At 34.5% G+C, this 27,673-nt stretch overlaps 2 protein-coding genes and 1 pseudogene across 2 annotated transcripts; 1 reads left to right on the forward strand and 2 right to left on the reverse strand.

The window, feature by feature from the left end:
• Window positions 1–1,524: 1,524 nt before the first annotated feature.
• On the reverse strand, window positions 1,525–6,955 carry LOC106391642 (annotated as a pseudogene).
• A 236-nt stretch (window positions 6,956–7,191) lies between these two features.
• On the reverse strand, window positions 7,192–10,267 carry LOC106391641 (amino acid transporter AVT1A). The gene is made up of 10 exons (XM_013832336.3): window positions 9,890–10,267; window positions 9,553–9,815; window positions 9,009–9,223; window positions 8,906–8,929; window positions 8,653–8,833; window positions 8,227–8,446; window positions 7,980–8,115; window positions 7,733–7,898; window positions 7,535–7,641; window positions 7,192–7,416 (listed from the first exon to the last, which is right to left on the reverse strand). Exons 1-10 carry the CDS (start codon window positions 10,084–10,086, stop codon window positions 7,324–7,326), a joined length of 1,602 nt encoding a protein of 533 aa, XP_013687790.2. The 5' UTR covers window positions 10,087–10,267; the 3' UTR covers window positions 7,192–7,323.
• A 6,862-nt stretch (window positions 10,268–17,129) lies between these two features.
• LOC106391644 (ferredoxin-dependent glutamate synthase 2, chloroplastic) lies at window positions 17,130–27,516 on the forward strand. The gene is made up of 33 exons (XM_013832338.3): window positions 17,130–17,626; window positions 17,709–18,021; window positions 18,103–18,545; window positions 18,632–18,763; window positions 18,990–19,088; window positions 19,164–19,234; window positions 19,528–19,624; window positions 20,011–20,103; window positions 20,180–20,325; window positions 20,530–20,689; window positions 20,826–20,936; window positions 21,025–21,240; window positions 21,477–21,634; window positions 21,923–22,052; window positions 22,210–22,268; window positions 22,359–22,464; window positions 23,040–23,136; window positions 23,417–23,532; window positions 23,621–23,818; window positions 23,913–24,023; window positions 24,167–24,406; window positions 24,483–24,581; window positions 24,924–25,019; window positions 25,166–25,363; window positions 25,453–25,527; window positions 25,607–25,732; window positions 25,822–25,920; window positions 26,080–26,222; window positions 26,309–26,402; window positions 26,482–26,720; window positions 26,817–26,895; window positions 26,981–27,064; window positions 27,179–27,516. Exons 1-33 carry the CDS (start codon window positions 17,357–17,359, stop codon window positions 27,353–27,355), a joined length of 4,875 nt encoding a protein of 1,624 aa, XP_013687792.1. The 5' UTR covers window positions 17,130–17,356; the 3' UTR covers window positions 27,356–27,516.
• Window positions 27,517–27,673: the final 157 nt, after the last annotated feature.

The raw sequence follows: 27,673 nt of genomic DNA on the forward strand, positions 1-27,673 counted from the left end.
TAACGTTTGTCGTTAATGTTTTACCAATCTTCTTCTTCTCCATTGTACCTCAGATACTCGAAATCTCCAAATTGAAACCCTAATCTGAAAGAAAAACCGATTCCGACAAATATAGAGGAGATTTCCGGTGACGAGATAAAGAACTTCAAAAAGAACAAAATTCTCTGTCGAAAAGAAGAAGACTCTTTGTCGGGAAACAGCTCAAGATTTCACCAACAGAGAGTTTTGTTCTTCTCGAAGTTCTTCATCACGTCACCGGAAATCTCGTATGTACTTGTTGGAATCGCTTTCTCTCTCTCAGATAAAGGTTCTAATTTGGGGATTTCGAATATCTGAGGTAAAATGGAAAAGAAGATTGGTAAAATACTAACGACAAACGTTATTGACCTAACGACTGACTTTTTTGGGTAGCAATTTGCGGAGTCAACAAATAGTTGGGAAATAAAAGCATGCGAGCAATAGTTCGGTATTTTAATTTTCGATTTTAAATAGTTCAAGAATTAAATGCCCATTTTCCTGCTGCTTTGTGGCGTTTAAGTTTATTACTTAAAACATCTTTTTTGTAAACAATGGAGAATAATCTCACTAAGATCTGTGTGTAACTAACTATGTCTGCTAGGCCAGGGCATTTTAACCTGGACCCGAAGACCCGAACCGGAACCGATTCAAAAATACCCGACTCGAAAATGAACCAAAAATTTACGAGTACCTTTTGGGTCTAAATTACTTTTACTCGAAAGAACCATAACTGAAAAGAACCGATCAGAATAGACCCGAACCCAAAAAAACCGACCCGAATAGACCCGACCCGACCCGATAAGAACCGATTTGTACCCGACTTAAAAACATGTACATCCAAAACTATGATTTTTTGTGTTCTATTTTATATATATTATTTTATGATTTAGTTGAAATATCTTTTGTTAACAATATTTTTTATTATTTTGTAACATTTTCTAAGTAATATAAAGATTTAAAATATAAAATTTAGAGTTTAAAATATTTTATTTTAATTATTAATAGTTTTATTTAAGTTATTCTGTAAAATTTTAGATATATATGACAAATATCGACTAAATATAATGTTGGATATGTTGTGTCCTTTTCAGATCCTAAATACCCGAATCCGACCCAAACTCGATATAGACCCGAAAAATTATGTGTATTTATGGGTATTTTAATTATAAACCCGAGCCGATCCGGACCCGAAAAGAACCGAAAATTTCTAAATACCTATTGGGTCCAAATGTTTAGAACCCGAAGGACCCGGACCGGAAAAGAATCGGTCCGAACCCGACCCGAATGGCCTAATGTCCGCCTTATAATCCATTTGAGAAGAAAGTTCAAAGAAGCTTGCTGCTGCAGACCGATAATATAATTGGCGCATAGTTTTTGAACGAGAATGTCAAACTACATGAAGTTTCCACGAAAATGAACATCGTGGTGTTAAATATAGTGAAAACACGGCACGCAGTTCTTTTTAAGATTCATAATACAGCAGAATGTCAAAAACAAAAAATAGTATGATACCTCCTAAATCAATAAATTTATAAATTTTAAAGTCTTCAAAATTGGTAAATAAAGTTTCTAACTATTAGAATGTGATTATATAATCTCACATATGGAAAAAAATTGAAAAAAAACAAATTTACTAATCAAAAATGACATTTTAAAATATGCACTTTCACCAGACAACACTCTATGTACTCAGTTACTAACTACTGTAGTTGTTATTAAACTCTTTATCATCAGTATTAGAAAAAGACAAGAGTAACCTGCAGCTTCTGAAACCATCTCTTTTAACAGGAGTCTCTGATGCAGCATTAGTGTAATTTAAACTCATATGCATTTCATTCCTTCTGCACGTGAAACATTGAAGGTGAAGTTTTAACCATCAGATTGTGTGCCCAAATGACTAAACAGGAGAAAGATTCATAAAGATAAAGAAGTTACACAAAAATAATAATACAAAAGCAAACCTTTCACTAGTTTATTAATTTAAAAGTCATAAATAGTCTTAATCAAGATCTTATTAGCATCAACATAAACGTTAAACTCAAAGAAAGGAGAGACTTTTTTTTTTTTTTTGGTAAAAAGAAAGGAGAGACTTATGGTGGCATTAATAGTTCATAATGATGCAACCGAAGAGCAAAATCTGTAAAATCAAAACCAAATTCAGAAAATATTCATCATAACATACCATAATTTTTAATCTTTATGCTAAATCGAACTTTAAGGAGAAAAATAAAACAAACAAAATACACAAGAACGAAGCTTAAAGGAACCACTCAACGTTAGTTAAAGAAATTAACAAAAAAAGTTAAGAGAAAAAAAAGAAATTATCGTAAGTTTATTGTGGTCTATACGATTATTTACGAAATAAATTTTCGCAATCGAACTCTCAATTTAAAAGCTAGAGTGGTCAAAGTTTTAATGAATTTTATATATAATTAATTATATAACCATAAACAAAATTTTATTAATAATATTATTTTTAAATAAAATAATTTTTATATATTATGTTGTTATCCTCAAACATATTTTTCAATTATAAAAATAAAAAATAAGATATTAAAAAATAAAATTATATATTTTTTTAAAAAAAGAATTTTTATTAATAATATCAAAATAACTTAAATCAGATAATTTTTACATATTATATTGTTATCTTAAATTTTATTTTTTCAATTATAAAATTTAGAAAATAACATATAAACAAATTACAATTAAATATTTGTCAACTAAAAACACTTGTATTAGATATTTTCTAAAATATTTCTAACATGTGAATGTTTTCTTGTAAAATTTCAACACAATAATGATTTTTTTTCAAATATATATATATAAATATAATTTTATGTTTGATTTAATTTTTTGAAAACATAAATAATAAGTTATCGATTTTTGAATTATGAAATATAAACTAATAAATATTTATAAAACGATTAAATCTGATTAAATCTGATGGCGGACTGCTGACAAATACCTAGTTAATTATTGTTTTACAATAAAAAAAGAGATTTGACACCTAACCATAATTAATTAATGTGATTACTCTTTTTAAGCATCTGGAAAAAAAAAACAAAAACAAAAACAAATAAATACCTATGAGGCGTCTCCAGGTATAAAATCTCTATTTCTACCCAACTTCCTTACTCCGCCGTAAAAGCCCCTGGCTTCGTTCCCACTCTCACGGTAAATTTTTCGGTTTACAACCATCGTTCCCCACGGCGTCGACCCCCGTTTGAATGGTCTGAACTCCAGCACCACAGTCTCTGCCTCAAAAAGAAAAGAAAAAACAAATAACTTTTCGTATATATTTAAAAAAAAAAAACGAATGTTACCTTGAGAGAAGCAAGGGCAGTTATGTCTGCTGTCGCAGTATCGCAGGTGACCCACGTGGCCAAGCCACCAACCTACACCGGAGAATATATATATATATATTTTTTTTAACTCTGGTAGCTAGTCAGCCATATTTCCAACTATCCCCGTAAGGAGTACAGCGCCCCAACGGAAAGGATGTTAAATCTGTTGTGGGCAAAGCTCGAATCCGGGTGGCGGGCAGTACAGCTGTACCTCCTTTACCACCAAGTCACGAGCGCTTGGTTACCGGAGAATATATATATATATATATATATATATATATTTCTGAATATTTTTTTTTAATTGTCCTTCTAACTTTATACACACAAATTAATAAAACACTAAGTAAAAATATGTGCCTTCTTCAGAATGAACATTATATATATATATATATATATATATATATATATATATATATATATATATAATTTTATGTATTATATACTAGGTGTTTTCCTACACCATGTACAGTAATTTTTTTTTTAAATCTAACTTATATTTAAAAATAAATTTTATTAAATATTATAAATTTTACTATTTGTTTACTAATATATAATATAGATTTGATATTATACCTAATAAAAATAATATAAAATTGTATAATTATCAAAAATTTAGCATAAACAATATTTATAAAATTTGTAGGTATATAAAAAACTAATGATATTACGATTAGATATTTAAATTTTTAAAAAATTGTACAAATTTTTGAAAGCTTTAATAATACAAATTGTATAATTATACAAAAATAATAATATTTTGAAATTTGAAATGTTATTTATGAATATATTTATTTTATAGATAATGTAGGAGCTATTGCCATATTTTAAAAAAGTTTACCAAAAATAAATATCAATATTAAATGTAATATATGAATTATTACCATATTATAATGAGTTTGCTAAAAATATAAATCAACATTAAATGAAATTATCAATCTCATATTTTTTCGGAAGCCATGTCATCAATTTCAGTAGTCATGTCATATTTGTTTTGTGAAATTGATTGTAGAAAGGATACGTGGCAAAACCACTTCGCAAATATAGTCTAAGAGATTTTTACATATTATGAAATAATAAAATATTAAATAGTTAAAAAATTAATAATGATTACGTATATAATTAAATTTGTGCAAACACAAAAATAAATTTTATTAATCCAAATAATTATTTTTTTCTATTTTAAACAGTATATAATGAAACTTAAATGATATAAACATATATATATATATATATATATATATATATATTGTGTACTTTTAATATTAATATCTATTAAATGATTTTTTTTACTCATATGATTTTTGATCATTTATATATTTTAATTAAAAAAATTTAAATCACTAATAACAATTTTTTTATTGTGGAATTAATATTTTTAGTAATTTATAACTTTTTAAAAAAGTTTATTGCAAGGCTTAAAATTTAGATATTAAGTTGTCAATATTTGTTCAAAGTTTTTATAAAAAATATTTGTGTTCAAAATAATTTTCGAAGTTAAAATATTTATGTATGTTTATATAGTATATAGTTTAATTTAAACATTATTAATATATATATATATATATATATATCTTATAATCTTAATATTTATTAAATGAGATTTCCTAATTATATGATTTTGTATTATTTGTATCTTCTTTTAACAAAAAAAATTTAAACCATGGGTTACAAAAGTTTGAATGTGAAATTTTTAACAGTTTTAGTAATTTATAGTTTAAACTAAAATAACTAAAATTTTATTATATGATTAATGTAGATATTTAATTTATTTTAATAATTTAAAATTAAATAAATATGGTAGAGGATGCACTATTTTTCTATCAAAAATTTATTATTTCCGTAATGGTTAAAAAATGAAGAACATTAATATTGAATTTAATATTAGTTTAATAAAAGTTTATAACCAACTTATGGCTATAAAAAATGTTGTAATGCTTCTCAAATAATATATAAGGGATATGATTTTATATATTTCTAAAATAAAAACATATTTACTTATACATTTAATTATATTTTAACCAATAGAAAAATAAATGGAAAAATCTTGTTAATTAATTTTACATTAAAATTATAAAATAATATTTATTTTGAAACGGAAATTTTGCTTTGTAACGATAATTAAACTAAAACGGAAGGAGCATAACGAAAGTTTCTTTTTGAGACAGAGATATATAGACGGACCATAACGGAGCTCTTTGGTTTTTCTCCATTGGATCTCGAAACAGTCTCCGGGTATGAGTCCTTGCAAACAGTCGGACACGTGTAAAACACGTGACTCTTTGTCGGTTAAAGACGGTCTCAGCTTTTGCCACCTCACGTTTACCTCCTCCTCCGGGGTAAAACAATAGATTTTTTTTATTACTCTGGTATCCAGGGTTTACTAAAAGATATTACTCTCTCTATTTTTAATTGTAAGTAGTTTTGCTTAAAACCACGAATATTTAGAAAATTGTTATTTAAAAGAATATATTATTTAAACAATTAATTCAACTAATTATTAAAAACTTAACATTATTTCATTGGTCACACCGTATCCAATAAATGAAAAGATGCATTGAAATATGTAAACTACATATATTGTGAAACAAACTACTTACATTTAGATACGGAGGGAGTAGATTAATTCCTCATGTAAATATACAAATGAAAACCTTATATCTACTTAGACAGTAACCAGGTTTAGTGTCGTGAAGATTTTTTTTTTTTTTGCTTAAAATTTAGCGTCGTGAAGTTGCTTTTAAACTCTTTTTCAAGAAAAAGTTGCTTTTCAACTCGGATATCTTACCTTTCTAAATACGCATAATACTAAACCACGTACTACTTGTTCAAATAATAAGAGGTTGAGCCGTGAGCGTTTGTTTCTTTACCTCGCTTGAAATGTATCAGTGTTGGAATCGTATCAGACTTTAGCATCGTAATAAGAGATCCCGAGTCCAACATACAGGGGCTGCATCAGACCAAAGAAAGAATCAAATACCCACAAGCACTTTATATCAAAAGGTGAATTAATTAGTCTTTTTTTCTTTTTTTTTTACTCATGGGTCGATCGATCATTACATTGCGCTGTTTGACCTGAGCACAAACCCAGAACTTGCCACTCTCAAGATTTGAGTACCAGTACATCACAGAATCAATAGCTACTGGAGATGATGATGATGAACGACGTCTCCTGCCGCCGCAACTGGGACGTCCCATTAACATGGAGACATGACATGAGATTTCCACTCTTGAATCGCTGCAGCACCCATTAGTCTCCCCCATTTCTTCTCCATGTGTTTCTCCCAGAGATGATCGCTCACGCATTTCTCCCTCAGCTCAGAGCAAACACAAGCCATAGCACATAGCTCAGATGAAGAGAGCTTCTCAGTCTAAGGTTAAATCGGATAAATCCAGGAGTGACACTTTGATTTCTTCATCTAAGAAGAGATCATCCTTCTTCCTTCTTTTTGTTTCCCTTCTCCATGCTAATGTTCTTCTTGAACCATTAGGACGGAGGATAACGTGTTTTGCAAAACAAGAACCTATGAGTAACCCACAAATCGCGTTGAAGAATAAATTGATGTAGTTGTTCTCCATTGAACACAAGAAAATAGGGGCGGAGAAGGAGAGATAGAGAACAGAGTTGTTAGAGAATTGGTTTATTTTTTGGCCTTTGTTTTTGGTTATTCACACACGCAATTCAAGCTTTGTTATAGTTGTTAGAGCTATCTTAGGTGGCTCACGCTTTGCGTGTGTGTGTTTGTGTATAAGTATAACTCTTTATTTTACAAGTATTGAGCAATACTAAACAGGAGAAAGATGCTCATTAAAAAAAGTTACAAAGAAATACAAAAACAAACATTTCACTAATTTTATTACTTCAAAAGTCCGAACTAATCTTAATCAAGATTTTTACTAGCATCAACATAAACATTAAACTCAAAGAAAAGGAGAGAGACTATATGATGGCCTTCTTCATTTAATAATTCCTAATGATCTTTGTAACCGAAGAGTATGTCCCCAAGGCCCCACTCACCAACCCAATCACCACTATTATTGAACTCAGAATCATCTGTACCGCATAACACAACACAACAAACGTCAGAGTTAATCTAAGTGTCCATATACATAAACTACTTTCAAGAAACTGTGAAGAGGAGACTGAATAAAGCTCAATATTGTATATATACCTGTGTTCTTGTAGCTTTGTTACCCATTATCCTTATGAAGCATAGAGCTGGCATTACTATAGCCACAAGTATACTGAGAAAAGATCCTATCAGAGCCATCACAAGACCTAACAGCCAATTTTTTCACAAAAAAAATAATAATGAATATTGAGACCACTAAGCAGTAAACAGATACCTACATAAGCTTAACGTTCTTACCAAAAAATGGGATAAGGAAAGCAGAACAAACAGAAGAAGCAACAAGTGCTGTTCTTAGAAGAAGAAAGCACCATATGTTCTCTGAGATCCTTTCTGGTAATAGCTCTTCTATACTCCTTGCAAGTGGATTCATCAAAAGAGCATATTTTGTAAACGGACTCACAACCTTAAGACAAAACAGAACCAAGATGGAGTTTTAGTAATGAAATGGAACTTCAAAAGATGATATATGATAAAAAAAACTAACCGTTGTCCATTGAGCCACTTTGGAGAAAAACAAGCCCTTTGGCATGTTTAGTGTAATCTGAGACAAGGTTGCTTCACCAAACATGCAATAACCCATGATTGCAACTCCTCCATATAGAAAAACACATAGAATAAACCTGCAATGTAGCCACACACACAACAACAACAACATAAACCTCTTTGATTCAAGAACTGGATCAAAACATCAAGAAGCTTATATAAAGAGTTGAGAATCTATTTGGTATTACGTTGTGATCACTGCTTTGTTGAACTTGGTTTTATCAGCCATGGACTGATATATATTTGGGATCACAGAGTGGCCTGAGTAGCAAAATCCATAGATACCAATGGCAAACGGTATCCCATTCCATTTCACAGCAGGACCGGTGTGATGAAACCCTATACCGCCCGTTGTACCGAGGAAGAAAGTGCTCACTGCTATCAGAACTGTTGCAATAACTCCACCAGCTGTGGAATCAAAGAAGCTGACTCAAGATTCTTGAATAGACAACTTATATAATTTAAAAACAAAAAAAACAAATTTGGGAACCTAATATATGTAATTATTTTTTAAAAAATTGAGATACATAGGCCAATTCTTCACTGCATCTGCTCAGGACTGGCCCTGAAAGTAATCAATAATATTACAAAAAACAAAACGCCGTTGAGTGTACCTGATAGGTAGGAAATGATGCGTAGATCCTTCAACCAAACAGTTGGAAGAACAACTAGAGCAGTGAATATTCCAAATAAATGTTTGGAATCAATGCGGATCCCAAGCCAATCGATGGATGTACCAGGGAAGAGACCAGTAAGGTTATCACCTTCCAAAATGATGAACTCAACACAATATGACTACAAAAAAAGATTCTAGTAAGTTCAGATTATTCAGACAGAAACAAAAGCTTTTCAAGATACTTCACTTACATATAGTTCTGTGTACAGTATCACCTGCAAGAAAAGACACAACACATTAAGATGTAAAGCTACAGAACAACTGAAAATATATGAAGCTAGGAGAGTGACTTACACAGATGAGAATACGACCATACTTGCCAAAAGCTGCTTCTCCAATGTCAGGATAAGTGATAATGCCAGTTTTGGCCTCGAAACAATCTTTCATTAAACTAGCAGTGTAACAACATATAACAGCAAATAATAGAAGAATCACCATACTTGCCCAACCAGCTTCTTTCACTGTAAAAGGTGTTGAGAGTAGTCCAACTCCAGCCATTACATTAATCGCTGTAACCAAAACAGAGTTCTTAAAACTAAAACCAAAAATCAGAAGTCAACCAGGACCGGTCTGAACTCTGAAGTATAAACTAATGAAGCATTGGCTTATGACCCCCTAATTTTTTTTAAAAAAATTATACATATAGGCTCCCAAATTTGTAAAAATAAGAAAACCTATATAAACTCTTACTAAACTATTAAGTGTTCTAAAAATAGATCTAGGCGAAACCGATTTTGCCTTAAAAAAAATATGTTTAGGCTCCCGCCTAAACAATAATCCTCTATAATGCTACTAACCATCGCCTAGGGATTTATTGAACATCGAAATTATAGTTTACCATTGAAAATTGTTTGAGTGAAGCTGCAGCCATAGCCACCAATGGGCAACTCTTCAGCGAATGAGCCTTTATGAGACCAAACTGATTGTGTAACTGAGGCTTTGTCGGATTCTTCGTTTCTCTCAGGGAGCAAAGGGGCTTTAGACTCAACATCCAGATTACTTTTGCTCTGTCTGTAGAAACTCGGAGTGTAGAAACTGGGATTGCTCAGGAGAGACCCGAAGATTGGTGATGCAGCAATGGTGTAAGAGTCGGTCGTTTCCCTGTGAAGAAACCAAGAAGAACCAATCAGATCTCTATAAGATGATTCTAGTGTGAATAGATTCGAGAGCTGTACCTAAAGCTCTGAGGCCATTGAACTTGGGAGATGAAAGTATCATCGTTGTTGTTGTCGTCGTCGCCAGGGAGATCTCCGAGGTCGCTTTGATCAGTGTTGTCGCTGTCGTTCTCGTACTTACTGGTGTCTTCAAGATCTTCATCGTCTTCGAACGTAAACTCGATCTTCTTCTCCTTATCCTTGTTATTCACGTCCATTTTCTTTTCTGGGACAAACTCCAAGAAACACGAGTTCTACTTGATTGATTCTTGTTGTTTTGTTATTGCAGAGAGGTGGGTTCGAGAAGTTTGAAGAGAGAAGGAGGTGGCGAGAGACGAATAGGAAACAGTGAACTGTCTGAGGCTTTTATTATTTTTATTATTTATTTTTGAGGCTTTTTGTGATATGATTTGCTTGGCTAGTTATAACGTGGCGACAGCGATGGAGATTAGTGAAAGAGATTAGAGTTGACAAGCAATGTTTTAAGACTTTCTGATCGAATGACAAGTGTTGAGCTTAGATGGTTCTGTCTCTTTCGGATGGATCACCGTCTGCATGTGTCTGTAAAAAATCGCGTTTCCTACTTTATTATGGAGATTCTTTTAAAAAAAAACGTAAATTCGTTTTTACAATATTCGATCTAAAATTTGGAAACAAATCATAATAGTATAATGGGTGATAATAGTGTGATACAGTTAATATTTTTGTCACGTTTTGTTGTTAGTATAAAATTATAAATTTTCTATAAAATTCGTAACGACTGGTTATAATTTAAAAATAAATAGTTTTGTATTCAAGTTTTATGGTAAAAAAAGTTGGCACGGACATTTAAAGCTATATTCCACAAGGCTTGATGCAGGATTCTTATGCATAGTACTTGCTTAAAATCTATTCGTTGTTCTGAATCTTAATGTCCCAAAAGACTCCAAATTAAGATAAAACAAAAAGAAGATTTGAGTCATGACACGATGTCGACGAGGGAGGGGTGTAATTGTAATCCTTGTCAGCGAAATTTATTAGGAATATGTTATCTCTTTGTGGTGTGGCATGTGATTTTCTACAAGTGTCAATGCTTCATACGGTCCATATCATTTTTAATAGTTTATCCGTTGATGGAAATGTATTTTATTTTGGTTAACTTTCTCAAATTATACTCCCAAACGAAGACTTATTAAAGAAAGATCTGCATGCCTCTTCCACCTTGATATTTTGCAAACCAGGAGAATATATTCCTTAATATGTTGGTTGACAAATTAAGAAAAAATTATGTATTGGTTTGAAAATATAAACAATAATGTACTAATCAAAATTTTAATCACTCTAATACAATTTGGAATTTAAAAATCATATCGTGACCATATGATATATCAAATACAGTGACCATTAATTTTAACATATGAAAATACAGTCATAATGAAGTTGCAAAAAAAAATACAGTCATAATTAATAATTTTGAGAACTATTCTTTATATTAAAAACAAAAAAAAAATTATTAGAAAACTAAATTCGTCCTCGCCGACCTCACAAGTCACGCCTCCAACATTTGTTTCTCAATATCTATCCTATACTAAAAGGAAGATATAATCAAAGGAGAGTTTGTCCACGTAGGCATTTTAATTCCATCCAATTAGAAACTTCCGTTTCTCCACGTCACCTCAGCTCTCCGTAATACCTTTGCGTAGAAGAAGCCCATTCAATTTTTCACATAGGCCCTGTTTTTGGTTTTGCACGCCTCCAACCCTGATACGGCATAATCGATGAACTGAAATTCTTCTCTCCTCTGCGTGCGATGGAGATTTGGTGACGTTTGCGCTTCATCTCACTATCTGAAACGGTCTGAGTTATGGCTTCATGTTTAATCCCCTTGATTCACGCCCACGATGAGGCTTTGAATGTGCTGTCTAGATCTAAAAGCCTGTGTGTGTTCGGTATAAATATAGGTGAGTATTTCTCTTCTTGAACTCATCTATTCTCATATTTCTTATATAGCATACTAATTCACGGCTTAATTGCTAACTCAAGGGTGTTCTTCTCCAATCTGAAGTTCGGCAAGTGTTCCTCCGCTAGGCTGTTGCGGTTCTGGGAATTTGATGGCCTAAACCAGCATGATTACAGATGCATTTAATACCCCCTTTCGATTGAACTCATCACTACGATAAGAAAGTGTTTGGTTTCATCCAAGGATATGAGCGTGTCTTGGATACTGGTAAGTCATTGTTCCATTTGCTTTTTCTTTTGTTAATTTATACTTCACAGTGATTTATTAATTCTTTGTTTTGATGTGATTCCCTAGCTTGCTTTGATCACAGAGGTAAACCAGAACATCCGTACTTTACACTCGAGAAAGATGGAGCCATATGCGTAAGTAGACATTCTAAAGTATCTGTATGATGCAAGGATCTCAGAGTCTGTTTGTGAGGCCTGCTGCATTTTGTTTCTGTCGCAGACCAGAAGAAGAACGTTTGGCAATGGAGGTGTGTTTATGCATCAAATAACTAAAGTATCTCTCTTTCACGGCTCTTTGACTCCGTAAGCTCCTAATCTGATCCTTGGGTTATCATGATATGAGATTCTCAATTACTGTTTGGAGTCTTTATCTTTTTCAACCATGCGTAGTCTTGAGCTGTTAAAGGTATGATTGTATTTACTTTTTCCTCCTGCTATTGAGTAGTACTAAATAATAAGATTTTATTTTGTTGTTTTAGTTTCTCTGTGAATATAACATTGTAAATGTCTTCACTTGGTATCAAGGTCATCGAGAAAGAGAGAGTGTATCAATTATAAATTTAGTGTGCAAAAACATTTATTTATTTATTTTTATACAAATTTTTAGTAATTAACAATTGTTTTCATATTTTTTAGTTTCCTGAAAAATACATGTTTTCATTGGTCTAATATGTTACTTAACTCATAGAGATGCTAATGATTTTATATATATAAAAGATGCCTTAGACCAGTGCTTCACTTTTTCTCACGTAAACATGGTACTGTGCGATACAAGACCAGATACAAACCGTTGAGGATCACGTAAAATATTTTAAATATGTCTAAAAATTCATCATCCCAAATTAACAAAATTATTGGAGTTCAACGACAAACAAGAAAAAAAAATATTTCTATCTATCTTCATTATATGTATTGTTAGTTGATAAATTTTTGGTTTCATACAATTTAACTTTATTTTCAAATATAAAAAAAAAACTACATTGAACAAAAAAACATTTAAAACAATATTATGCACTTACAAAATACTACAAAACATTAAATTAACTAATAGAAAATTAAAAAATAAAAACAAACCATTTACACGATCCTAAACAAATATATCTGAGTTTCAAAGGCGTAGATTACTTATGCGTCAACAATACCATCTTTGATAATAAACAAATCTTAAATAATTAAAATAAAATCTCTTAAGCCACATAGTGCTAATATATACTTTATCCATTTCATATAAAATGTCATTTTATGTTTAAAGTTTATTTCATTATAAGTGTTGTTTTTCTTTTCCAATGCATATATTAATCAAAAAAATTCAGTTTTTACCATTATTTTTAATTTATTAATTACCAAAGAAATGTTTTAAATATGGACACACATATAAAGTTTAATAGATGAACTGAAAAGAAGTGTGAAATTATTTTTACTTCGTTTTAGCTTCCGTTGTGATTAACTAATGTCATAGTGGATTTTGTTCGGTTTGGTATTGAAAATGGATTCAAACCAGAATTTAACTTTGAAATAACATTACAATTCAAATTCTCTCTTTATATAAAAAAATATATAATTTGTATTTGTATATTATGTTCGTTAAATTTATTAAATTAAAATAAATAATATTTTTATTAAATCAGGTTTAGTATGGTTCCACTACACTAGCAAATGCCGTAACAGAAAGCTTTTTTTTGAAACACATTTTTTTTGTTTGAAACACTGCCGTAACAGAAGCGAAGTCTACAATAAAATCAACATACACAGTACCACACTAATGATCAACGTAAGTTTTTTGATGAAGAAAATATTATAACATTTAAACTGCTGAGTTTTGGAAAACAATATTAAGAAAGGTTGTAGATTTAAAGGGGAGGATCCATTAAATTACTTGGTAGTTGGAAACAAAAATTAGAAAAAATTATAAGTGAAATAAAATACATCTATAGTCCAACCAATTAAACACCATAACTAAAATTTAATTAATTTTTGTTCATTTTGTTTATCACCTTATATATATATTCCAATAACAAAAAAAAATTGGATACTGAAATTAAAAATTCGTAAGACAAGAAACAATGAAATTTTTAAAAAAATTATAATAATATATTTATTTTAATAGATTATACTATTTTATATTAAATACAAAATATATAATCAAAATTAAAATTTAAACAAAAAAACCGGGCGTAGTCCGGACCGACCCTAGTTATCTTACAAATTTGTTGTTGACAACAAAAAAAAACCTTACAAATTTGTCAAATATAAAAAAGAAAGACAAGCTATCACGAAATACAAAAATAAGAATTAATTAAAAAGAGGTTAATCACAACATGGGTCAAGAACTCGATGCCGGTCCGTATTGACTTTGAGGTTATGTTTATGTTTCATTTTATGTAATGGAGCGAAGCAAAAGCTATGTTGAAGTTAAGGGAAAAGACAGCTATGGCAGAAAATTGCTACCTCAACCGCCTTGAAGAACGAAATAATGATGATCATCAAGAATGGTCTTCCTCCTTATATATATATATATTCGTATATCTTTCTATGCATCACTGTCATGTAACTGAACCAAATAGCTTGCAGTCGGGGAAAAAAAAAGCAATTAGATTCGGCCGTTCAACCATTTTCAGCAAGGAGTTTGTTTCCTCGAAGTTGAGTTTGGACAATTATTTAATTTTGATCCGACCTGTTTGATCACAATGAATCGAGTCAAATGGTCGGCATCAGGATATTCTGACTATGCTATGAATTGTATATGATGACTACGTGTGATGTGACTAGACATACTTTTTTTTAATTTGGTGTTGACAGATAAATTAATAGAAGACTTTGTGGTACCCAACTTCTGTTGCCAAGTGTTGATAAATTACAAGAAGCTTATAAAAGTCTTATCAATTTCTCTTTATAACAACACCAAAAAGTCTTCCACTTCCTATTTCGTTAAATAGTTTTATTAACTTATAAAAATAATGATAACTATGATAATTTCTCTATCTTTGGTTGGTTTGGAACATGGGCCATAACAATATTCAATCTAATGATGCTGCAGTCCGAAAGAAAAAGTAAGCAAGCTCTTTTTATTTGTCTCAATTACATTGAGATTATAGAGTCAAGAAAGAAAACACCCATGTCACATATATTTGTTGATTTCTTGGGTATTTGTACATCTTTAGGATTGTTATTTAGATAAGAATGTGCATGTTTATGAGATCATGCTTCTAACTGCTGCTAATAGCATCCAGTTTTGTTTGATAGATTCCTTTTTAAGTTTAATACGAGAAGCAAGGAACAAATGAAGCTATGTTCTAAAAAAGCATGAGAGGGAGCATGCGAAAGACCCAACAAGCGAAGAAGCTAGCAACATGCTAGCGCATACAAAGAGAACAACGAGGAAAAGCGGCTGTTAGCTTCAGCTTGTGGAGAGCCTACATGAGAGTTCTACGATTAGGTGACGATCTTTGGCATTATTGACATTCTTCAGGATTATCAGCAAAAAGCTTGAACACACTTACAATAGCATGCAATATGATCCTTCCTCTATATCAGCAGTTGATCCAAGCAGGCCCGGCCCTGATAGAAAGCTGTAGAAGCATGGGCTTCCGGCCTTTGAACAAAATAGATTATTTTTTGCCTCAATTTGTTGAATATCTCTTTAGTCTAGTGGTAAAAAAATAAAAATATATTCCCCAAGGTCATGAGTTTGACCCATGCCTACGGTAACTGCAGCTTTTTTTTGCCAAATAGCTTCTGGTCCTTTAAAAGTCGAGACCGCTACTGGATCCAAGACAATAATACCTAAGGTGTTTCCGTGACTTTATTTTCAAGGTCTTCACTGATGACAGCTGAAAGAGATTTCATATTGTCTTTGTGCTTTTTAGGTTTTCTTGTATCCCAAAAAGGACATAATTTTACTAAGGGCTCAGCAATTTGCGAGTATGACTCCCAGTTTGTTTGCTTGTTTCAATTCACACATCTTCCTGACTTTGTATGAAACAATGTAATCAGTTGATAACCATAGAAATGAATATACATTTCCTAGCTAGAGATCTGGATTGAGCGAAGATTGTTGTTCAAATAGTTGCAAAATTTCAAGTTTCACCATATATAAATAGAAATCATTCACAACATGGATCATCAAAAATACTTTTGCTACCACCAAATTGCTTTTTAAAAAAGGATAAATTTGCTATAGACCCATTTATCTTATATAAAACTAAGGATCCCTTCCAATTTTCGATGTGGGACATTTGTCCCTAATACGCCCTCTCCAGATGATAGTTCTTTGAGCATCAATCTCGGAATGTTTTGGACAAAGATCGATAAGGCGACTTTGGGATGGATCAATAATGGATAGAGTTGGAATATTTGGATTGCGCTATGATACCATTTCGATAATGGGAGTAAATACGATATTCTTCCAGTCTTCTACTTTCATCATTATCAACAGATTCTGTTTATATAAAATGGTAACAAAGTATCTTCGAAGCTGTTGACAAAAGGAAAGCAAAAAGAAAGATTGAAACTTTCTGTCTGGTAAGAGGATGCGGAACAAGACAGCAAGCAAAGTTTTATAAATGTACACAACTTTGGGAATATATAGTTACGTAGGTGATGATGCCATGATGCTATTCTTTTGTTTTCTCCAGTAAAGATTCCAATAATTATTTGACCCAAAAAAAAGATTCCAATAATTGTTGTAAGTTATACAACAGTTGCTGTTGTTGTCGTTTTTTGTGGAGGTCTTGACAAAGAATCTCTTAAAAAAAAACCTCTTGTATTCTGATGAGGGTTGTCCCTAGGTTCACTACAGAGGCAGAGAGTATATAGTATGACATTTAATCTGCCACTGTTCTAGTTAATTATTTCAATAATAATTTAGCTTAACAAGAGATAATTACGCGGTCTTGAACTGAACCAATCACTTCCCAATAATTTATCCATAAATAATTACTTATTCACCACTACTAATTAAATAGTCTAATTCAATTGTCACTTCTCTTCTTACTGATAAACAAACTCGATAAACAAGCAGTCACATCGTCACCAAACGCATCACTAGACCTTGTAAAACGCGATCGCGTTTGGTGGCATAAAGAACAAATTAGCTTCTCGTCACCTTTACAAATTTCACAGTAACAACAAAAAAAAAGCGATAGCGACGGCGATTCGAATCCTGCGTTGTCGTCGTGCTCACTGATCATCACTCACCAAACTTTTTCTCAGTCGACGTCTCCGCGATTACGCTTTGACTTCCTTCTCAACGGCTTCACCCCCATGGCGCTACAGTCTCCCGGCGCCACCGGAGCTTCATCCTCCGTCTCTCGCCTCCTCTCCTCCGCGAAACTAGCTTCTACCAAGTCTCTCCTCTCCTCCGTTGACTTCCTCGGATCATCCTACTCTATCTCCAAGGGAAGAAGAATCAAACGCCGTAACGAACTCTCCGCGTTTCGCGGATACAGTCCACTGCTCAAGTCCTCGCTTAGGTCTCCGTTAACGGCAAAGGCCGGCGACGCATCGGCTTCCTTCTCCGATCTAAAACCTGAGGTAATCGGATGGTTCTATGTTCATCTCCTGTTGATCTTAGGTTTTTGGATTTGACTTTTGTTTGCGTTGCGTCGTTTGTTAGGTGGCTTACTTGGAAGATATTGTTTCGGAGAAGGGAGAGTGTGGAGTCGGTTTCATCGCGCACTTGGAGAACGAGGCTACTCATAAGATTGTAAACGATGCTCTGATTGCGCTTGGTTGTATGGAGCACAGGGGAGGTTGTGGTGCTGATAACGCTTCTGGTGATGGTTCTGGTTTGATGACTTCCATCCCCTGGGATCTTTTCAACGGATGGGCTGAGAAGCAAGGGATGGCTTGTTTTGATAAGCTTCATACCGGTGTTGGGATGTTGTTCTTGCCGAGGGATGAAAACATTAGGAAAGAAGCTAAGAAAGGTGAACCTAGAATCATATTGATTATGTATGTATAACGTGAAAGACCTTTTTTGCTAAATCATGTTTGAGATTTGTCTTCAGTGGTTACAAGTATTTTCGAGAAAGAGGGTTTGGAGGTGCTTGGATGGAGGGATGTACCTGTAGAACCGTCCATTGTTGGTCATTACGCCAAGAAGACGATGCCGAAAACGGAACAGGTCTTTGTTAGAATTGTCAAAGAAGATAAAGTAGACGACGTTGAAAGAGAGCTTTACATTTGCAGGAAGCTGATCGAAAGAGCAGTTGCTTCTGAAAGTTGGGCCTCTGAGCTCTACTTTAGCTCCTTGTCCAACCAGACCATTGTTTACAAAGGAATGCTTCGTTCAGAAGTTCTTGGGTTGTTTTACACCGACCTTCAAAATGATCTTTATAAATCTGCTTTTGCTATCTACCATCGAAGATTTAGCACGAATACTAGTCCTAGATGGCCGCTTGCTCAGCCCATGAGGTTTCTTGGGCACAATGGGGAGATCAATACCATACAGGTTATGCTTCTGTTCTGCTCGATACGTTTGTTGGATCTAAGAATTAACTAGGACCTCTTCACTGAAACTTTAAACAAATTTTGCAGGGAAACCTAAACTGGATGACATCTCGAGAAGCATCTCTAAGATCACCTGTCTGGCATGGGCGTGAAAATGATATTCGCCCCATAAGCAATCCAAAGGCTTCGGACTCCTCTAATCTTGATAGTGCAGCAGAAGTAAGAGTCACTTGACCTCCTAACTTCTGTTTTCCCGTTGTGGTTCACTTTTGGAGAAATAAAGAAGAAGCAGAGAATGGTCTGTTGCTTGTGGAACTAAAACAAAAAAGGCAATAGTGATATTCTGCTTACATCAAATATCTCTGATGTTGACAAAAAAACTTGGTTATGACTTGATTTTATTGCTGCAAGAGTTCAATGTATTTATATTAGTGTGGTTGTGCAGCTTTTGATAAGAAGTGGGCGGACTCCAGAAGAATCTTTAATGATACTTGTGCCAGAGGCATATAAAAATCACCCGACCTTAATGATTAAATACCCTGAGGTATTACTCCGTGTTTGCTTTTTTGATCATTATGGATACTTGCAAGTTCTTCTCTTATCAGCGTTTTAACTGTAGGCTGTAGACTTTTATGATTACTACAAGGGCCAGATGGAGCCCTGGGATGGACCTGCATTGGTATTGTTCAGGTAATTTGTTTGGTGATTTCTGAGCCTTTATTTAGTCATGCGAGTAAGATTGACATTTCAGCTACCCTTATTCCTCCGAAATTTATCAAACAAAGAAACCTGAGTACTGATTACTGTTACTCTGATATTTGCTGTTCTTCTTTTAAAAATGTCCACAATTGTGGACAATTGGAGGGCAAATGACCCTGATGCTAATTTGTCCCTCAGAGTGATAAGCAGTTTAGCTAAGAAGTCTGTTGCATTTCTTTTTTTCTGCTTCACATTTTAAACTTAACTTGAGTTGTTTGTTTCAGTGATGGAAAGACTGTCGGAGCTTGCCTCGACCGCAATGGACTTCGGCCTGCTAGATATTGGCGGACAAGTGATAATGTTGTCTATGTAGCCTCTGAGGTACGTTTGTCTTTTACTCTTTGTTCTTGTTCTTTATCTACGCATGGCGGTAATGATTGCAAGCAGATTTTGGGCTTATGTTGAATCTTAAAGCTTGACATGTTAGAAATCCAATTCGTTTAATTGTTTTGGTAGTTTTTTCGTTTTTCTTTCTTGACATAGCTATGCGAATTGGTTTTGAGATAGATGATCAGTATAAACTAGTTTCTTGGTGATCTTTTATGTAAATCTAGGAGTATTTTAATCCCACTCTAGAAAATCAAATTTTACTTGAGAAACAGAGTCAGTGCTTTGCAAGTGAAGATATGTATATACACTTGGGCTTTGGTATCAATTTTTGCCTATATCTTGGCTTCAGTAAGTTGCTAAGTCATGCCTTTATACAGGTCGGAGTTCTTCCAATGGATGAATCGAAAGTCACCATGAAGGGTCGTCTAGGACCTGGCATGATGATATCTGTTGACTTAGAAAGTGGACAGGTTGGTGCACCTGACCATGCTCTTAATTTCTAATCTATCCGATATATAATTTTGGAGTTGATATGTGAAATTTCAGGTATATGAGAACACAGAAGTGAAGAAGCGGGTTGCATCATATAACCCATATGGAAAGTGGGTTAGTGAAAACCTGCGAACCCTGAAGCCTTCTACTTTTCTTTCGTCAGCAGTCATGGAGACCGAAGAGACCTTACGACACCAACAGTAAGCCTTTTTGTTTCTCCTGCTCTCTTCCATCATATACTATTATGATTAAGTCAAAGTGTTTAACATCTAATGATTAAGTCAAAGTGTTTAACTTTTCATAACTGTTATTATCGTCTTGTATGCGGGGCATATATCTGTTGTTGTAGCTGTAGTTTCTTTTCTAATCAAGACTAATTTTGGCTATCTACTTTGAGGGACTAGGGCATTTGGCTACTCGAGCGAAGATGTTCAAATGGTAATTGAGTCAATGGCTGCACAGGGAAAAGAACCGACGTTTTGCATGGGGGATGATACTCCAGTGGCTGTATTGTCTCAGAAGCCACATATGCTTTATGATTATTTCAAGCAGCGGTTTGCTCAGGTTTGTTCTTCTTTTTGAAAGGGTACAATTTGAGCTGTCTATTTTTTTCTAATTTAGTTTAGTTGAATACGTGCTTTGTCATTGAACTGTCCTTGAAATGGTTCCCTTTGTGGTTTGTCACATGGTTTACTTACAGGTTACGAATCCAGCTATTGACCCTCTTCGAGAAGGACTGGTCATGTCACTGGAAGTTAATATTGGAAAGCGTGGGAATATATTGGAGGTCGGGCCTCAGAATGTGTCACAGGTAAGAGTGCTTGAAACTAGGATTTTGTTTGCCTTAGAGATATTTTGCTTTTGTAAGATTTTATTCAGACTTGTGATTTCATGAGCAGGTTGTTTTGTCTGGTCCTGTACTAAATGAACGGGAGCTTGAAGGTCTGCTCAGCGATCCACATTTGAAATCTCAAGTATTGCCCACATTTTTTGACATACATAGAGGAATTGACGGATCTTTGAAGAAGGCTCTTCTAAAACTCTGCGAAGCTGCAGATGAAGCTGTTCGTAATGGTTCACAAGTGCTTGTTCTCTCTGACAGATCTGATAATCCGGTACATACAAATTTCCAAGTGTATGCTGTCAATGTGATTATCTGTCTTTTTTTTTTGTGAACAACATGATTATAGGTCTATAATATATAAATATATGGTTATCACTTATCAGCTTTCACAGTTTTTTCTAACAGATATGCGCTAAGGCTCTCTTATTATTGTCTTTGCTCTTGCTATTTTTATATATTTCATAACTTCACTTTTAATGTTTACTCATGAGTCTGTCCCTTTTCCAGGAACCCACTCGACCTGCAATTCCAATGTTGTTGGCGGTAGGTGCTGTTCACCAACATCTGATCGAGAACGGCCTTCGGATGTCAGCTTCGATAATTGCAGATACAGCTCAGTGCTTTAGTACGCATCACTTTGCATGTTTGATTGGATATGGAGCAAGGTTCTTACCTTTCCTTCTCATTAAATCTTTCATCCCTTTAGGCTGTTTCTTTTCATACGAAAGCAGCAAGTAATGTGGAATTCTTGTGTATTTAATTATCTCTCTCTGTCTTTTATACCAAATGCTAGCACTCTCTATAACAGGCTCATGTTTATTCGCACGTAGTTTAATCTCTAGTTATATTACGGTCTTATTCTTAATTGAGTTGACTCGAGAATGCTATCTTCATCTGTTAGATATATTATCTAATAAAATGATACTGGCTCTATGTCTGTAACTATATTTCAGTGCTATATGCCCGCACCTGGCACTGGAGACATGCAGACAGTGGCGTCTGAGCAACAAGACCGTGAACATGATGAGAAACGGAAAAATGCCTACTGTAACTATGGAACAGGCTCAAAAGAATTATCGCAAGGTCAGACATGTTAATGATTCTAAACTTCTAATAGGTGTCAAATTTTGTTGTCATTTGATTTCTTACTTGCATGTATATATTTCCCTGTTGTAACACTGCCACTGTCTTTATAAGAAATGGAAAAAGCATCCTAAGATTCTTTTAATTGCTACCGCAGGCTGTTAACACTGGTCTTCTTAAGGTTCTTTCTAAGATGGGCATCTCGTTATTCTCCAGGTTCAGTTTCTCAACTATCTATTTTGTTTTTCGATCCTATCACTGTATCTGATTATTTCCATTTTTAATGCCTGAGCTCTCTGTTTTCAGTTACTGTGGAGCACAAATATTTGAGATTTATGGATTGGGGAAGGAGGTTGTTGAATTTTCGTTCCGTGGTAGTGCATCTCGAATTGGTGGGTTAACTTTGGATGAGGTCAGAATTCTCCCAAACCTTTTGAAATACTAAGATTCTATGAGCTGCCTGATTTGAGTAAATATATTATTGGAGCATTTTTCTAGATATCAACTTCATACCTCTTTGATATTAAGGTTCTGGACCTCAGTTTATATGCTATATTTATAAATACTTCCAAACCTTATGGAGCGTATATACTAGTATTTGCACAAATTCTCAAAACATGTGTGTGCCTTTTGGGTTTTGCAATAAGCTTCTATATATGGTAATGCTTTTTTCCTTTCTAGATGGTTGTTTTAGTTTGCCCAGTGAAAAGTTTTAACTGATGAATAGCTCAAGTGTAACTGATAAATATAGTCAGAGCTAGAGTGGGAATATATAGACTGATTAATGGGAAACTCTTATGGCAGTAGCTATATGTTTATAATGCCTTATCAAGCGTTGAGTTTAAAACCGTCGAAAGTTTTGATAAAAGCCTGAGATCTCGTCTATTGTCTAATGCTTCTCATGTTTTCTTATCTTTCAAGTAAGATAATTTTTATTTCATAGAGATTTCAGAGCCACTCATCCTTAAGTATTCTTATATCCTGCAGCTGGCTAGGGAGACGTTAACTTTTTGGGTGAGGGCATTTTCTGAGGATACAGCCAAACGGCTAGAGAACTTTGGTTTCATTCAGTTTAGGCCTGGAGGTACCTTTCTAGACTGAAACAGTATTTGGTGATGAGCTTTTTCCTGTCTATGCAGTATGCACAAACACATATGTACAACTGCGTCTGTTTATACTTTCAACGTTGTCGAGTTAATTAAAGCTTTCGAATTGTATATTTTCTTACATAACAGGGTTGAATATGCACAGACACACCTTTTGTCTATACTATTTACTGTCCCTTTAGTAGATCAGCTGCTGCCATTCTTTAGCACAAGCTTTCTAGTATTATCCTTGATTGAGTATTATTTATTATTTGAAAGGCGAATATCATGGAAACAATCCTGAGATGTCTAAATTACTTCATAAAGCGGTTCGCGAAAAGAGTGAGACAGCCTACGCAGTCTATCAGCAGCATTTAGCCAACCGTCCTATTACGGTGAGTGCTACACTCATCTTCTTATGTGATGATGTATTCTGGAACAACCGAACAAGTGAATATAACTTTATATATTCTTTTGCTGTAGGTTTTCCGTGACCTTCTTGAGTTCAAAAGTGACCGTAAGCCTATTCCTGTTGGGAAGGTTGAGCCTGCTTCCTCTATTGTGGAGCGGTTTTGTACAGGTGGAATGTCACTTGGAGCAATCTCTAGAGAAACTCATGAGACCATTGCTATTGCAATGAACAGATTAGGAGGAAAGTCCAATTCAGGGGAAGGAGGCGAGGTAATTCTTATCTATTTAAGATTTTATTTGATTTTTGAACTTCAAAAAGCAGAATTTACTTCAGTTACTAAGAATTCACTGTCTATCTTTGTAGGATCCGATCCGCTGGAAGCCACTAACAGATGTTGTTGATGGGTACTCTTCAACGCTGCCACACCTTAAAGGTCTTCGAAATGGGGATACGGCTACAAGTGCTATCAAGCAGGTACTGGAAGTCAAGTTAACTAATCGTCATTTTCATGTGTACAGTCTGATAACTCTCAGGAAGTCAGCTGGGAACTCTTTATTACCTCCACTCAGATTCTTAATGATTTTCAAAGACCAAAATAACCTTGTGTCTTCTTATAGGTTGCTTCAGGGCGTTTTGGTGTCACTCCGACGTTTTTGGTTAACGCAGACCAGTTGGAAATCAAAGTTGCTCAAGGAGCGAAGCCAGGTGAAGGTGGCCAGCTTCCTGGGAAAAAAGTTAGCGCATATATTGCTAGACTTAGAAATTCTAAACCAGGAGTTCCGCTTATATCTCCACCTCCACATCATGATATTTATTCCATAGAGGATTTGGCACAGTTGATCTTTGATCTTCATCAGGTACCTTTCGTCGACTGTAAACTTGTGGTCAACTTTGAAAATCAGGGGTTCCCTCTTAACAAAAATTAATAATCAGGTCAACCCCAAGGCGAAAGTGTCAGTCAAGCTTGTATCAGAAGTTGGAATAGGAACAGTTGCCTCAGGTGTAGCGAAGGCTAATGCTGATATCATACAGGTATGCTCTTCTTTCCGACTTTGTGAGAGCTCTGAAATTAGAAAATTTTATTTTTATATGCTTATTTTGCAATTCTTTAATCAACATCCTAACCAAAAAGACATGTAACTTTGCCATCAGTTTGCTTTCAAAATGTACTCTCCGGGCCATGCTAAGGCTAGATATTTAATCAGTATAAACTTGAATCCAAGAACCACTTGTATCATGCATCTTCTAGTTTTTCCAGTGACTATCTTTTTTCTTTTTTACAAAGCACATGTATATCTTCAGATGTCTCTGACTAGCAGAAACATAGTTATGCAATTACGGATTTCTAAACTTATGATGCTTCTTTGTTTACAGATATCAGGGTATGATGGTGGAACTGGAGCCAGCCCTATAAGTTCCATAAAGCATGCCGGTGGGCCATGGGAACTTGGATTAGCTGAAACCCAGAAGGTATAGCCGTATATGCTTGTCGTGGAAATTTGTTTCTATAATATGCCCTGATAGCCGGCGTATGTCTTGTTATCAGTTTCACTTTTCCAACTTCTCCCTTATTAATTCTTGGATGTCTACTAAAGCTAAGATTAAATCTGTTGCAGACTCTCATTGGAAATGGACTCAGGGAAAGAGTGATTATCAGGGTTGATGGAGGATTCAAGAGTGGTGTTGATGTGTTGATTGCTGCAGCTATGGGCGCCGATGAGTATGGGTTTGGTACTCTGGCAATGATTGCCACAGGATGTATTATGGCTCGCATTTGCCACACTAATAACTGCCCTGTTGGTGTTGCCAGTCAGGTAAACTGAAATTCTCTTCTTACCCATTCATGTTTCTTTTTCAGTTTCATAACCAATTCCCACTTAATTTTCCCTAAACTTGATTACAGAGAGAGGAGCTGCGTGCACGTTTCCCTGGTCTACCTGGTGATCTTGTCAATTTCTTCTTGTATATTGCAGAGGAGGTAATCTTTAAGAATTATCTCACTGAAATAAAACTATCACCAATTTCTAATGCCTAACATTTCATCTTAATTTTGGTAGGTGAGGGGCATATTATCTCAGTTGGGATATGAAAAATTGGATGATATAATCGGGCGGACAGATTTGCTGAAGCCTAGGGATATCTCGCTCGTGAAAACTCATCTTGACCTCAGTTATCTCTTATCTGTAAGTAGTCCGGAACTATGTTTACTGCTTTTGTGCTTACTCGCAAGTTGTATCGTTGTGTATAGCTAATTTTTTCTTCAAATTTGCAGTCCGTTGGGCTGCCAAAACGTAGCAGTACTTCCATTAGGAAGCAGGAGGTTCACTCAAATGGTCCTGTCCTTGATGATACTATACTTCAGGATCCGGAGGTAACTAGTATTGTCTTACTTATTGACTCATTAACTGAATGTTTCATTATGTAGCCTAACCCGTTTACATTAGAAGAGCCTAAACTTGAAAGAAAGATATTTGTATTTATGGCAACGGATGCAAGAAGACTTACTTCTTAATTTTTGGTTGTTTTCCAGATAATGGATGCCATTGAGAATGAACAAACGGTTCACAAAACCATGAGTATATACAATGTGGACCGTTCTGTTTGCGGTAGGATTGCAGGAGTAATTGCGAAGAAATACGGAGACACTGGTTTTGCTGGACAACTGAACCTAACGTAAGCTACGATACAGTTAACACAAAACAAACTTGAGTATATATAATGAAAACTAACTTACATGATCCACTATGTACCCCTTATAGGTTCAATGGAAGTGCTGGCCAATCTTTCGCTTGTTTTCTAAGTCCTGGAATGAATATACGTCTTGTAGGTGAAGCCAACGACTATGTCGGAAAGGTGTGTCTCAAAATCAATGGTTTCTTTCTACAGTATTTTTCGATTAATGGTCTCTTAATATTACTCTTTTTACCTCAAGGGAATGGCCGGAGGTGAAGTTGTGATATTACCAGTGGAGTCGACTGGTTTTCTTCCTGAAGACGCAACAATTGTAGGAAACACTTGTCTGTATGGTGCAACCGGTGGTTTACTATTTGTAAGAGGCAAAGCAGGAGAGAGATTCGCTGTTAGAAACTCTCTAGCTCAAGCTGTCGTTGAAGGCACTGGAGATCACTGCTGTGAATATATGACTGGTGGTTGTGTAGTTGTACTTGGGAAGTAAGTGAAAAACTCTCTTTTCTTCGACCACGAAACCAAAACCGAGAACTTAAAAGAGTGTCTTAACCACCAAATGTTACTTCTCTGAAATTGCAGAGTCGGTAGAAATGTAGCTGCAGGTATGACTGGTGGATTGGCGTATATCCTTGACGAGGACAACACTCTCCTCCCTAAGGTTTTAACATGACCAAGTCGTCTGAGTTAGTTAGTTATCTCGAAATAACATTTGCTAAACACTGAAATGAAACGCATTGGAACAGGTGAACAAAGAGATAGTGAAGATCCAACGAGTGACTTCACAAGTGGGGCAAATACAGCTTAAGAGCCTGATCCAAGCTCATGTGGTAAAGTCTCTTTCCTTTCTCTTCATACCCCTACCCGGTCAATCTTCCAACTGTTTACATGTAAAATCATCTGAATATTCGGTTATATTTTCTGTTCTTGACATAAATAAACAGGAGAAAACAGGAAGCAGTAAAGGAGCAACGATTGTGGAGGAATGGGACAAGTATCTTTCAATGTTCTGGCAACTTGTGCCGCCGAGTGAAGAAGACACGCCGGAAGCTAACTCCGACCACCTGGTGAAAACAACCACCGGGGAAGAAGAGCAAGTGTCAAACACATTTGCAGTGTAGTAAACGCTTTCGTAAATGATTGCAGTTTCTTCTTTGTACACGTGATGTCTCTCTTCGTTTGTGAGTTATTACATTACAACAGGTTCTCGGTTTGATTTAGACTGGATTCGGTTATCTTTCGGTTTACTTCGTCCGGTTTAATAATGAAAGAAAATCCAGCATGTTTGTGCTTTCGAATGCCATAGGGATAGTCTGGTAAGGCGGTGGTTTACTTAGCTGTCAGTGGTTCGAATCAGTTTCTCTGTCACTCGTGAATGAGATATTTTTTCTAGTAATGCATCAAAAACGTTGAACGTTGTAAGACGAAATACCACAGTT

This window comes from Brassica napus, chromosome C4 (assembly GCF_020379485.1).
Source record: "Brassica napus cultivar Da-Ae chromosome C4, Da-Ae, whole genome shotgun sequence".
Taxonomy (NCBI): domain Eukaryota; kingdom Viridiplantae; phylum Streptophyta; class Magnoliopsida; order Brassicales; family Brassicaceae; genus Brassica; species Brassica napus.

Excerpts from the sequence above, each read along its gene's own strand:
- LOC106391641 (XM_013832336.3), bottom strand. The coding sequence starts at position 10,086 with ATGGACGTGAATAACAAGGATAAGGAGAAGAAGATCGAGTTTACGTTC. Across the intron at positions 8,834-8,905 it reads TACTGTACACAGAACTATAT|TCATATTGTGTTGAGTTCAT; the intron begins GTAAGTGAAGTA and ends CTTTTTTTGTAG. Across the intron at positions 8,447-8,652 it reads CATCATTTCCTACCTATCAG|CTGGTGGAGTTATTGCAACA; the intron begins GTACACTCAACG and ends TTGATTCCACAG.
- LOC106391644 (XM_013832338.3), top strand. The coding sequence starts at position 17,357 with ATGGCGCTACAGTCTCCCGGCGCCACCGGAGCTTCATCCTCCGTCTCT. Across the intron at positions 18,022-18,102 it reads TAGGAAAGAAGCTAAGAAAG|TGGTTACAAGTATTTTCGAG; the intron begins GTGAACCTAGAA and ends ATTTGTCTTCAG. Across the intron at positions 25,733-25,821 it reads ACCTCAGTTATCTCTTATCT|TCCGTTGGGCTGCCAAAACG; the intron begins GTAAGTAGTCCG and ends TCAAATTTGCAG.